At 66.0% G+C, this 14072-nt stretch overlaps 1 protein-coding gene across 1 annotated transcript in view; it reads left to right on the top strand.

Moving 5' to 3' along the window:
• The window catches only part of LOC142002539 (vasoactive intestinal polypeptide receptor 1-like), an 87899-nt gene extending 74812 nt beyond the window's left edge, over positions 1 to 13087 (top strand). The window contains exon 13 of the mRNA XM_074978717.1: positions 12995 to 13087. Within this exon, the coding sequence (XP_074834818.1) occupies positions 12995 to 13087 (93 nt within the window). The remainder of the gene's footprint in view (positions 1 to 12994) is intronic.
• Positions 13088 to 14072: the final 985 nt, after the last annotated feature.

Raw genomic sequence — 14072 nt, 5'->3', positions numbered from 1 at the left:
CCCAGACCCAGGGCACTCCACGTCCCACTGCCACTGAGCTCTCCGACCCAGCCCCAGGGCACTCCACGTCCCACTGCCACTGAGCGCTCCGACCCAGCCCCAGGGCACTCCACGTCCCACTGCCACTGAGCGCTCCGACCCAGCCCCAGGGCACTCCACGTCCCACTGCCACTGAGCGCTCCGACCCAGCCCCAGGGCACTCCACGTTCCACTGCCACTGAGCGCTCCGACCCAGGCCCAGGGCACTCCACGTCCCACTGCCACTGAGCTCTCCGACCCAGCCCCAGGGCACTCCACGTCCCACTGCCACTGAGCTCTCCGACCCAGCCCCAGGGCACTCCACGTCCCACTGCCACTGAGCTCTCCGACCCAGCCCCAGGGCACTCCACGTCCCACTGCCACTGAGCTCCGACCCAGCCCCAGGGCACTCCACGTTCCACTGCCACTGGGCGCTCCGACCCAGGCCCCAGGGCACTCCACGTCCCACTGCCACTGAGCGCTCTGACCCAGCCCCCACGGCACTCCACGTCCCACTGCCACTGAGCTCTCCGACCCAGCCCCAGGGCACTCCATTCCCACTGCCACTGAGCGCTCCGACCCAGCCCCACGGCACTCCACGTCCCACTGCCACTGAGCGCTCTGACCCAGCCCCAGGGCACTCCACGTCCCACTGCCACTGAGCGCTCTGACCCAGCCCCACGGCACTCCACGTCCCACTGCCACTGAGCTCTCCGACCCAGCCCCAGGGCACTCCACGTCCCACTGCCACTGAGCGCTCCGACCCAGCCCCAGGGCACTCCACGTCCCACTGCCACTGAGCGCTCTGACCCAGCCCCAGGGCACTCCACGTCCCACTGCCACTGAGCGCTCTGACCCAGCCCCAGGGCACTCCACATTCCACTGCCACTGAGCTCTCTGACCCAGCCCCAGGGCACTCCACGTCCCACTGCCACTGAGCGCTCTGACCCAGCCCCAGGGCACTCCACATTCCACTGCCACTGAGCTCTCTGACCCAGCCCCAGGGCACTCCACGTCCCACTGCCACTGAGCTCTCTGACCCAGCCCAAGGGCACTCCACGTCCCACTGCCACTGAGTGCTCTGACCCAGCCCCAGGGCATTCCACGCCCCACTGCCACTGAGTGCTCCGACCCAGCCCCAGGGCACTCCACGTCCCACTGCCACTGAGCACTCCGACCCAGCCCCAGGGCACTCCACGTCCCACTGCCACTGAGCTCTCCGACCCAGCCCCAGGGCACTCCACTTCCCACTGCCACTGAGCGCTCTGACCCAGCCCCAGGGCACTCCACGTCCCACTGCCACTGAGCTCTCCGACACAGCCCCAGGGCACTCCACTTCCCACTGCCACTGAGCGCTCTGACCCAGCCCCAGGGCACTCCACGTCCCACTGCCACTGAGCTCTCCGACACAGCCCCAGGGCACTCCACTTCCCACTGACACTGAGCGCTCCGACCCAGCCCCAGGGCACTCCACGTCCCACTGCCACTGAGCTCTCTGACCCAGCCCCAGGGCACTCCATGTCCCACTGCCACTGAGCGCTCCGACCCAGCCCCAGGGCACTCCACGTCCCACTGCCACTGAGTGCTCTGACCCAGCCCCAGGGCACTCCACGTCCCACTGCCACTGCGCGCTCTGACCCAGGCCCAGGGCACTCCACGTTCCACTGCCACTGGGCGCTCCGACCCAGGCCCAGGGCACTCCACGTCCCACTGCCACTGAGCGCTCTGACCCAGCCCCACGGCACTCCACGTCCCACTGCCACTGAGCTGTCCGACCCAGCCCCAGGGCACTCCACGTCCCACTGCCACTGAGCGCTCCGACCCAGCCCCACGGCACTCCACGTCCCACTGCCACTGAGCGCTCTGACCCAGCCCCAGGGCACTCCACGTCCCACTGCCACTGAGCGCTCTGACCCAGCCCCACGGCACTCCACGTCCCACTGCCACTGAGCTCTCCGACCCAGCCCCAGGGCACTCCACGTCCCACTGCCACTGAGCGCTCCGACCCAGCCCCAGGGCACTCCACGTCCCACTGCCACTGAGCGCTCTGACCCAGCCCCAGGGCACTCCACGTCCCACTGCCACTGAGCGCTCTGACCCAGCCCCAGGGCACTCCACATTCCACTGCCACTGAGCTCTCTGACACAGCCCCAGGGCACTGCACGTCCCACTGCCACTGAGCGCTCTGACCCAGCCCCAGGGCACTCCACATTCCACTGCCACTGAGCTCTCTGACCCAGCCCCAGAGCACTCCACGTCCCACTGCCACTGAGCTCTCTGACCCAGCCCCAGGGCACTCCACGTCCCACTGCCACTGAGCGCTCTGACCCAGCCCCAGGGCACTCCACGTTCCACTGCCACTGAGCTCTCCGACCCAGCCCCAGGGCACTCCACGTCCCACTGCCACTGAGCGCTCTCACCCAGCCCCAGGGCACTCCACGTTCCACTGCCACTGAGCTCTCTGACCCAGCCCCAGGGCACTCCACGTCCCACTGCCACTGAGCTCTCCGACCCAGCCCCAGGGCACTCCACGTCCCACTGCCACTGAGCGCTCCGTCCCAGCCCCAGGGCACTCCACGTCCCACTGCCACTGAGTGCTCTGACCCAGCCCCAGGGCACTCCACGTTCCACTGCCACTGAGCGCTCTGACCCAGCCCCAGGGCACTCCAAGTCCCACTGCCACTGAGCTCTCTGACCCAGCCCCAGGGCACTCCACGTCCCACTGCCACTGAGCGCTCTGACCCAGCCCCAGGGCACTCTACATTCCACTGCCACTGAGCTCTCTGACCCAGCCCTAGGGCACTCCACGTCCCACTGCCACTGAGCTCTCCGACCCAGCCCCAGGGCACTCCACGTCCCACTGCCACTGAGCTGTCCGACCCAGCCCCAGGGCACTCCACGTCCCACTGCCACTGAGTGCTCTGACCCAGCCCCAGGGCACTCCAAGTCCCACTGCCACTGAGCGCTCCGACCCAGCCCCAGGGCACTCCACGTCCCACTGCCACTGAGCTCTCCGACCCAGCCCCAGGGCACTCCACGTCCCACTGCCACTGAGCGCTCCGACCCAGCCCCAGGGCACTCCACGTTCCACTGCCACTGAGCGCTCCGACCCAGGCCCAGGGCACTCCACGTCCCACTGCCACTGAGCGCTCTGACCCAGCCCCAGGGCACTCCACGTCCCACTGCCACTGAGCGCTCCGACCCAGCCCCAGGGCACTCCACGTTCCACTGCCACTGAGCGCTCCGACCCAGGCCCAGGGCACTCCACGTCCCACTGCCACTGAGCTCTCCGACCCAGCCCCAGGGCACTCCACGTCCCACTGCCACTGAGCTCTCCGACCCAGCCCCAGGGCACTCCACGTCCCACTGCCACTGAGCGCTCCGACCCAGCCCCAGGGCACTCCACGTCCCACTGCCACTGAGCTCTCCGACCCAGCCCCAGGGCACTCCACGTCCCACTGCCACTGAGCGCTCCGACCCAGCCCCAGGGCACTCCACGTTCCACTGCCACTGGGCGCTCCGACCCAGGCCCAGGGCACTCCACGTCCCACTGCCACTGAGCGCTCTGACCCAGCCCCACGGCACTCCACGTCCCACTGCCACTGAGCTCTCCGACCCAGCCCCAGGGCACTCCACGTCCCACTGCCACTGAGCGCTCCGACCCAGCCCCACGGCACTCCACGTCCCACTGCCACTGAGCGCTCTGACCCAGCCCCAGGGCACTCCACGTCCCACTGCCACTGAGCGCTCTGACCCAGCCCCACGGCACTCCACGTCCCACTGCCACTGAGCTCTCCGACCCAGCCCCAGGGCACTCCACGTCCCACTGCCACTGAGCTCTCCGACCCAGCCCCAGGGCACTCCACGTCCCACTGCCACTGAGTGCTCTGACCCAGCCCCAGGGCACTCCACGTTCCACTGCCACTGAGCTCTCTGACCCAGCCCCAGGGCACTCCAAGTCCCACTGCCACTGAGCTCTCTGACCCAGCCCCAGGGCACTCCACGTCCCACTGCCACTGAGCGCTCTGACCCAGCCCCAGGGCACTCCACATTCCACTGCCACTGAGCTCTCTGACCCAGCCCCAGGGCACTCCACGTCCCACTGCCACTGAACTCTCTGACCCAGCCCCAGGGCACTCCAAGTCCCACTGCCACTGAGAGCTCTGACCCAGCCCTAGGGCACTCCACGTCCCACTGCCACTGAGCGCTCTGACCCAGCCCCAGGGCACTCCAAGTCCCACTGCCACTGAGCGCTCCGACCCAGCCCCAGGGCACTCCACGTCCCACTGCCACTGAGCTGTCCGACCCAGCCCCAGGGCACTCCACGTCCCACTGCCACTGAGCTCTCCGACCCAGCCCCAGGGCACTCCACGTCCCACTGCCACTGAGCTCTCCGACCCAGCCCCAGGGCACTCCACGTCCCACTGCCACTGAGCGCTCCGACCCAGCCCCAGGGCACTCCACGTTCCACTGCCACTGAGCGCTCCGACCCAGGCCCAGGGCACTCCACGTCCCACTGCCACTGAGCGCTCTGACCCAGCCCCACGGCACTCCACGTCCCACTGCCACTGAGCTCTCCGACCCAGCCCCAGGGCACTCCACGTCCCACTGCCACTGAGCTCTCCGACCCAGCCCCAGGGCACTCCACGTCCCACTGCCACTGAGCTCTCCGACCCAGCCCCAGGGCACTCCACGTCCCACTGCCACTGAGCTCTCCGACCCAGCCCCAGGGCACTCCACGTCCCACTGCCACTGAGCGCTCCGACCCAGCCCCAGGGCACTCCACGTTCCACTGCCACTGGGCGCTCCGACCCAGGCCCAGGGCACTCCACGTCCCACTGCCACTGAGCGCTCTGACCCAGCCCCACGGCACTCCACGTCCCACTGCCACTGAGCTCTCCGACCCAGCCCCAGGGCACTCCACGTCCCACTGCCACTGAGCGCTCCGACCCAGCCCCACGGCACTCCACGTCCCACTGCCACTGAGCGCTCTGACCCAGCCCCAGGGCACTCCACGTCCCACTGCCACTGAGCGCTCTGACCCAGCCCCACGGCACTCCACGTCCCACTGCCACTGAGCTCTCCGACCCAGCCCCAGGGCACTCCACGTTCCACTGCCACTGAGCGCTCTGACCCAGCCCCAGGGCACTCCGGCTACGTCTACACGTGCACCCAACTTCGAAATAGCTTATTTCGATGTTGCAACATCGAAATAGGCTATTTCGATGAATAACGTCTACACGTCCTCCAGGGCTGGCAACGTCGATGTTCAACTTCGACGTTGCTCAGCCCAACATCGAAATAGGCGCAGCGAGGGAACGTCTACACGCCAAAGTAGCACACATCGAAATAAGGGAGCCAGGCACAGCTGCAGACAGGGTCACGGGGCGGACTCAACAGCAAGTCGCTCCCTTAAAGGGCCCCTCCCAGACACACTTTCATTAAACAGTGCAAGATACACAGAGCCAACAACTAGTTGCAGACCCTGTATATGCAGCACGGACCCCCAGCTGCAGCAGCAGCAGCCAGAAGCCCTGGGCTAAGGGCTGCTGCCCACGGTGACCACAGAGCCCCGCAAGGGCTGGAGAGAGAGTATCTCTCAACCCCCCAGCTGATGGCCGCCATGGAGGACCCCGCTATTTCGATGTTGCGGGACGCGGATCGTCTACACGTCCCTACTTCGATGTTGAACGTCGAAGTAGGGCGCTATTCCCATCCCCTCATGGGGTTAGCGACTTCGACGTCTCGCCGCCTAACGTCGATTTCAACTTCGAAATAGCGCCCAACACGTGTAGACGTGACGGGCGCTATTTCGAAGTTACTGCCGCTACTTCGAAGTAGCGTGCACGTGTAGACGCAGCTTCCAAGTCCCACTGCCACTGAGCTCTCTGACCCAGCCCCAGGGCACTCCACGTCCCACTGCCACTGAGCGCTCTGACCCAGCCCCAGGGCACTCCACATTCCACTGCCACTGAGCTCTCTGACCCAGCCCCAGGGCACTCCACGTCCCACTGCCACTGAGCTCTCCGACCCAGCCCCAGGGCACTCCACGTCCCACTGCCACTGAGCTCTCCGACCCAGCCCCAGGGCACTCCACGTCCCACTGCCACTGAGTGCTCTGACCCAGCCCCAGGGCACTCCAAGTCCCACTGCCACTGAGCGCTCCGACCCAGCCCCAGGGCACTCCACGTCCCACTGCCACTGAGCTCTCCGACCCAGCCCCAGGGCACTCCACGTCCCACTGCCACTGAGCGCTCCGACCCAGCCCCAGGGCACTCCACGTTCCACTGCCACTGAGCGCTCCGACCCAGGCCCAGGGCACTCCACGTCCCACTGCCACTGAGCGCTCTGACCCAGCCCCAGGGCACTCCACGTCCCACTGCCACTGAGCGCTCCGACCCAGCCCCAGGGCACTCCACGTTCCACTGCCACTGAGCGCTCCGACCCAGGCCCAGGGCACTCCACGTCCCACTGCCACTGAGCTCTCCGACCCAGCCCCAGGGCACTCCACGTCCCACTGCCACTGAGCTCTCCGACCCAGCCCCAGGGCACTCCACGTCCCACTGCCACTGAGCTCTCCGACCCAGCCCCAGGGCACTCCACGTCCCACTGCCACTGAGCTCTCCGACCCAGCCCCAGGGCACTCCACGTCCCACTGCCACTGAGCGCTCCGACCCAGCCCCAGGGCACTCCACGTTCCACTGCCACTGGGCGCTCCGACCCAGGCCCAGGGCACTCCACGTCCCACTGCCACTGAGCGCTCTGACCCAGCCCCACAGCACTCCACGTCCCACTGCCACTGAGCTCTCCGACCCAGCCCCAGGGCACTCCACGTCCCACTGCCACTGAGCGCTCCGACCCAGCCTCACGGCACTCCACGTCCCACTGCCACTGAGCGCTCTGACCCAGCCCCAGGGCACTCCACGTCCCACTGCCACTGAGCGCTCTGACCCAGCCCCATGGCACTCCACGTCCCACTGCCACTGAGCTCTCCGACCCAGCCCCAGGGCACTCCACGTCCCACTGCCACTGAGCTCTCCGACCCAGCCCCAGGGCACTCCACGTCCCACTGCCACTGAGTGCTCTGACCCAGCCCCAGGGCACTCCACGTTCCACTGCCACTGAGCTCTCTGACCCAGCCCCAGGGCACTCCAAGTCCCACTGCCACTGAGCTCTCTGACCCAGCCCCAGGGCACTCCACGTCCCACTGCCACTGAGCGCTCTGACCCAGCCCCAGGGCACTCCACATTCCACTGCCACTGAGCTCTCTGACCCAGCCCCAGGGCACTCCACGTCCCACTGCCACTGAGCTCTCTGACCCAGCCCCAGGGCACTCCAAGTCCCACTGCCACTGAGAGCTCTGACCCAGCCCCAGGGCACTCCACGTCCCACTGCCACTGAGCGCTCTGACCCAGCCCCAGGGCACTCCACGTCCCACTGCCACTGAGCGCTCTGACCCAGCCCCACGGCACTCCACGTCCCACTGCCACTGAGCTCTCCGACCCAGCCCCAGGGCACTCCACGTCCCACTGCCACTGAGCTCTCCGACCCAGCCCCAGGGCACTCCACGTCCCACTGCCACTGAGTGCTCTGACCCAGCCCCAGGGCACTCCACGTTCCACTGCCACTGAGCTCTCTGACCCAGCCCCAGGGCACTCCAAGTCCCACTGCCACTGAGCTCTCTGACCCAGCCCCAGGGCACTCCACGTCCCACTGCCACTGAGCGCTCTGACCCAGCCCCAGGGCACTCCACATTCCACTGCCACTGAGCTCTCTGACCCAGCCCCAGGGCACTCCACGTCCCACTGCCACTGAGCTCTCTGACCCAGCCCCAGGGCACTCCAAGTCCCACTGCCACTGAGAGCTCTGACCCAGCCCCAGGGCACTCCACGTCCCACTGCCACTGAGCGCTCTGACCCAGCCCCAGGGCACTCCAAGTCCCACTGCCACTGAGCGCTCCGACCCAGCCCCAGGGCACTCCACGTTCCACTGCCACTGAGCGCTCCGACCCAGGCCCAGGGCACTCCACGTCCCACTGCCACTGAGCGCTCTGACCCAGCCCCACGGCACTCCACGTCCCACTGCCACTGAGCTCTCCGACCCAGCCCCAGGGCACTCCACGTCCCACTGCCACTGAGCTCTCCGACCCAGCCCCAGGGCACTCCACGTCCCACTGCCACTGAGCTCTCCGACCCAGCCCCAGGGCACTCCACGTCCCACTGCCACTGAGCTCTCCGACCCAGCCCCAGGGCACTCCACGTCCCACTGCCACTGAGCGCTCCGACCCAGCCCCAGGGCACTCCACGTTCCACTGCCACTGGGCGCTCCGACCCAGGCCCAGGGCACTCCACGTCCCACTGCCACTGAGCGCTCTGACCCAGCCCCACGGCACTCCACGTCCCACTGCCACTGAGCTCTCCGACCCAGCCCCAGGGCACTCCACGTCCCACTGCCACTGAGCGCTCCGACCCAGCCCCACGGCACTCCACGTCCCACTGCCACTGAGCGCTCTGACCCAGCCCCAGGGCACTCCACGTCCCACTGCCACTGAGCGCTCTGACCCAGCCCCACGGCACTCCACGTCCCACTGCCACTGAGCTCTCCGACCCAGCCCCAGGGCACTCCACGTCCCACTGCCACTGAGCGCTCCGACCCAGCCCCAGGGCACTCCACGTCCCACTGCCACTGAGCGCTCTGACCCAGCCCCAGGGCACTCCACGTCCCACTGCCACTGAGCGCTCTGACCCAGCCCCAGGGCACTCCACGTCCCACTGCCACTGAGCGCTCTGACCCAGCCCCAGGGCACTCCACATTCCACTGCCACTGAGCTCTCTGACCCAGCCCCAGGGCACTCCACGTCCCACTGCCACTGAGCGCTCTGACCCAGCCCCAGGGCACTCCACATTCCACTGCCACTGAGCTCTCTGACCCAGCCCCAGGGCACTCCACGTCCCACTGCCACTGAGCTCTCTGACCCAGCCCCAGGGCACTCCACGTCCCACTGCCACTGAGTGCTCTGACCCAGCCCCAGGGCATTCCACGCCCCACTGCCACTGAGTGCTCCGACCCAGCCCCAGGGCACTCCACGTCCCACTGCCACTGAGCACTCCGACCCAGCCCCAGGGCACTCCACGTCCCACTGCCACTGAGCTCTCCGACCCAGCCCCAGGGCACTCCACTTCCCACTGCCACTGAGCGCTCTGACCCAGCCCCAGGGCACTCCACGTCCCACTGCCACTGAGCTCTCCGACACAGCCCCAGGGCACTCCACTTCCCACTGCCACTGAGCGCTCTGACCCAGCCCCAGGGCACTCCACGTCCCACTGCCACTGAGCTCTCCGACACAGCCCCAGGGCACTCCACTTCCCACTGACACTGAGCGCTCCGACCCAGCCCCAGGGCACTCCACGTCCCACTGCCACTGAGCTCTCTGACCCAGCCCCAGGGCACTCCATGTCCCACTGCCACTGAGCGCTCCGACCCAGCCCCAGGGCACTCCACGTCCCACTGCCACTGAGTGCTCTGACCCAGCCCCAGGGCACTCCACGTCCCACTGCCACTGCGCGCTCTGACCCAGGCCCAGGGCACTCCACGTTCCACTGCCACTGGGCGCTCCGACCCAGGCCCAGGGCACTCCACGTCCCACTGCCACTGAGCGCTCTGACCCAGCCCCACGGCACTCCACGTCCCACTGCCACTGAGCTGTCCGACCCAGCCCCAGGGCACTCCACGTCCCACTGCCACTGAGCGCTCCGACCCAGCCCCACGGCACTCCACGTCCCACTGCCACTGAGCGCTCTGACCCAGCCCCAGGGCACTCCACGTCCCACTGCCACTGAGCGCTCTGACCCAGCCCCACGGCACTCCACGTCCCACTGCCACTGAGCTCTCCGACCCAGCCCCAGGGCACTCCACGTCCCACTGCCACTGAGCGCTCCGACCCAGCCCCAGGGCACTCCACGTCCCACTGCCACTGAGCGCTCTGACCCAGCCCCAGGGCACTCCACGTCCCACTGCCACTGAGCGCTCTGACCCAGCCCCAGGGCACTCCACATTCCACTGCCACTGAGCTCTCTGACCCAGCCCCAGGGCACTCCACGTCCCACTGCCACTGAGCGCTCTGACCCAGCCCCAGGGCACTCCACATTCCACTGCCACTGAGCTCTCTGACCCAGCCCCAGGGCACTCCACGTCCCACTGCCACTGAGCTCTCTGACCCAGCCCCAGGGCACTCCACGTCCCACTGCCACTGAGCACTCTGACCCAGCCCCAGGGCACTCCACATTCCACTGCCACTGAGCTCTCTGACCCAGCCCCAGGGCACTCCACGTCCCACTGCCACTGAGCGCTCCGACCCAGCCCCAGGGCACTCCACGTCCCACTGCCACTGAGCGCTCCGACCCAGCCCCAGGGCACTCCACGTCCCACTGCCACTGAGCGCTCCGACCCAGCCCCAGGGCACTCCACGTCCCACTGCCACTGAGCGCTCCGACCCAGCCCCAGGGCACTCCACGTCCCACTGCCACTGAGCGCTCCGACCCAGCCCCAGGGCACTCCACGTCCCACTGCCACTGAGCGCTCTGACCCAGCCCCAGGGCACTCCACGTCCCACTGCCACTGAGTGCTCTGACCCAGCCCCAGGGCACTCCAAGTCCCACTGCCACTGAGCTCTCTGACCCAGCCCCAGGGCACTCCACGTCCCACTGCCACTGAGTGCTCTGACCCAGCCCCAGGGCATTCCACGCCCCACTGCCACTGAGTGCTCCGACCCAGCCCCAGGGCACTCCACGTCCCACTGCCACTGAGCACTCCGACCCAGCCCCAGGGCACTCCACGTCCCACTGCCACTGAGCTCTCCGACCCAGCCCCAGGGCACTCCACTTCCCACTGCCACTGAGCGCTCTGACCCAGCCCCAGGGCACTCCACGTCCCACTGCCACTGAGCTCTCCGACACAGCCCCAGGGCACTCCACTTCCCACTGCCACTGAGCGCTCTGACCCAGCCCCAGGGCACTCCACGTCCCACTGCCACTGAGCTCTCCGACACAGCCCCAGGGCACTCCACTTCCCACTGCCACTGAGCGCTCCGACCCAGCCCCAGGGCACTGCACGTCCCAGTGCCACTGAGCTCTCTGACCCAGCCCCAGGGCACTCCATGTCCCACTGCCACTGAGCGCTCCGACCCAGCCCCAGGGCACTCCACGTCCCACTGCCACTGAGTGCTCTGACCCAGCCCCAGGGCACTCCACGTCCCACTGCCACTGCGCGCTCTGACCCAGGCCCAGGGCACTCCACGTTCCACTGCCACTGGGCGCTCCGACCCAGGCCCAGGGCACTCCACGTCCCACTGCCACTGAGCGCTCTGACCCAGCCCCACGGCACTCCACGTCCCACTGCCACTGAGCTCTCCGACCCAGCCCCAGGGCACTCCACGTCCCACTGCCACTGAGCGCTCTGACCCAGCCCCAGGGCACTCCACGTCCCACTGCCACTGAGCTCTCCGACCCAGCCCCAGGGCACTCCACGTCCCACTGCCACTGAGCTCTCCGACCCAGCCTCAGGGCACTCCACGTCCCACTGCCACTGAGCTCTCCGACCCAGCCCCAGGGCACTCCACGTCCCACTGCCACTGAGCGCTCTGACCCAGCCCCAGGGCACTCCACGTCCCACTGCCCCAGACCGCTCTGACCAAGGTCCAGGCCCTCCAAGTCCCGGTGCCTCAGAGTGCAAGAGATGGCCAACACCTGCTGCCAGCCTGCACCAGCCCCTTTATCCCCTTTCTTACAGTGCTGGGGAGAAGGGGCAGTGCGTGGGGGAAGGGAGTTGCCCTGGTCCCCTGTAATATCATGGGGGTTCTGGGCACAACTCAGAAAACCAATCTAGGGTAAAAGTGCTTAAATCCAGGACACTTCTAGCCCCTGTTGGGATTTCCTTCTCACTAAGGCCAATCGAACCAGCCACAAAAGTACCTCTGCTAGCCCCGCAGGCCGGCCGGCCAGCTTGCCCACAGAATCTCTCCCTGCTTTACGTGCCCAGACCAACAGCCCCTTTCCTCAGGTGAGAGGGTATTAAAACCCCTGTCGCCAAATCCACACAGTTTCTCACATTCCCATGTCAATTTTGACTTGGATCCTACCCAAAACCGCACGCTGGGCCCGTCCTTTAGAATCTAACATCGAAAGGTTTGTTAACAAAGAAAGCACGAATGAGCAGGATGGGAGAGAGGAATTGCTAGAGTGGTACATTGCATACAGCCATTGCAGGCCAGCGATGTTACTTGCTGATTTCTTGAAAGACTCTAAGAGCACATCCTTGGGGGGGGATGGGCCCCTGCCTCCAGAGAAGCTGAACTCATGAGGACTCAAAGTACCAAGATGGTCCCTGCCAAGACCCAGCTTATAGTTTACTGTGTGGAGGGAAAATTTCTGTCTTCCCCCATAGGTCCTGGGTTGTCACCTGACTCAGTGGGCTGCTGTGGTATGTTGCCATTGGTCGCTGATTCCGTGAGCACGTCCCAGTCCCTTTGCACAGTATGTGGAGTGGCCATCTGGGCCTTTGTTGTCTTGTCCATCACCTAGTTGTGAATCTCAGCACTGAAACGCACCTCATGCAGCTATGCAGCCAATATCTATAACTTCGCACACAGACAGGGCACAGACACAGACTAAGGGTATCACCAGCTTTCATCAGACACCTCACTTGGCCCACCTGGCACAAGATTTGGTGCCTGTTACATACCATGGTAACATACTTGGCTCCCGTAGTCAGTGTAAAGTCCAGGAATGTCACAGCCTGCACGAGGGCCAGTGAGGGGGAGGTTGCCCCAGGCCCCACGCCACCATAGGGATGGCTGTGCCTGGGAGGTGAGGAGCAGGGCTTGTGGCCTCCATTCCCTGTGGGTTGAAGGGCTCAGCATTGGGATGGCCCAGTTCTCTCCAGCACCGTTCCAGGGCGATTCTCTGCTGGGCTGTTCTAGGTGCAAGCCGAGCTCCAGAGGAACTGGGGCAAGTGGCAGTCATCCATGGAAAGCAACGTCTTCAACCTGGTGACTCAAGACTTCACGGCCTGAGAAGGAGAGAGGCTCGGCTGTGAACAGCTGCCCACCGCCTGGCTGCTGCCCACAAGCCACAGCAGCCCCCAGTGGAGAAAAGGGCAGCCCCATGCGTCCCGCTTTGCCACCCCATTCGTGTCGGCTTTCCAGGCCCAATCTACAGAGCCAGGCACTCAAGGACAGACCGTGGCAATCCCCTCCAGCTCATCCCCAGAGACTGCTGCAGCATCCTGCTCTGCACCCGGCTCCAGGGCTTTGTCCAGCATTGGGTTCAGCCCTCCCTCCCCTTGCCCTGGGACACGGCCCCATAGCCAAAGATTTTGCCTTTAGAAAAAGTTTCCATACACTCAGGTTGTATTCTCTGTCCACTGTCTTCCGCCAGGCACTGCTCCGACTCCGCTCTCTGCCCTCTCTCCATGGCCCCCACCCCACTCTTGTGTCTGCCGTATGCCTCCAGACCCCCAGTCTCCTTAGTGCTGGACTGTCCTTGTAAACACCAAGGGTTCCTCCATTGCTCTGGTTGGCACAGGCTGCCTAGGGCCAGATGCCACCACCACTTTGCAGGGCTGGGCCATATGGAGAAAGGCCATTGTATTCCTGTCCCGTGATGTGCTACTGGCTCACACTGCCCCTCCTAGAATCCAAGGGCTGGAAGGGAGCAAGGAGGTCATCGAGTCCAGCCCCCTGCTCACAGCAGGATTTGGTCAAGTCAGGACATAAAATCCTCTAGGGATGGAGATTCCACCTCCCCCTCTCGTGCTGTCATAGCGTGCTGGTTCTCTGCACTCGCTCCTGGGGCATTTTGTCCTGGCTACCCAGCACACTCCCACCCCCAGCCCCGATGTGTTTTGTCCGGTGGCTTCGTATGGTCCCAAACAGAATCTTTTGGGCTGACTGTCCAGGCTCCCTGTTCGCCTCCCTGGGGCTCACAGCACCAGGCCATTTCCAGAGTTCATCAGTGTGCGGTTTGCTCCCTTCTCCCAGCTTAGTTACCAAGTGGTGG

Source organism: Carettochelys insculpta, chromosome 28 (assembly GCF_033958435.1).
Source record: "Carettochelys insculpta isolate YL-2023 chromosome 28, ASM3395843v1, whole genome shotgun sequence".
NCBI classification, from domain to species: domain Eukaryota; kingdom Metazoa; phylum Chordata; order Testudines; family Carettochelyidae; genus Carettochelys; species Carettochelys insculpta.
This window is presented reverse-complemented; position numbering and strand designations above follow the sequence as displayed.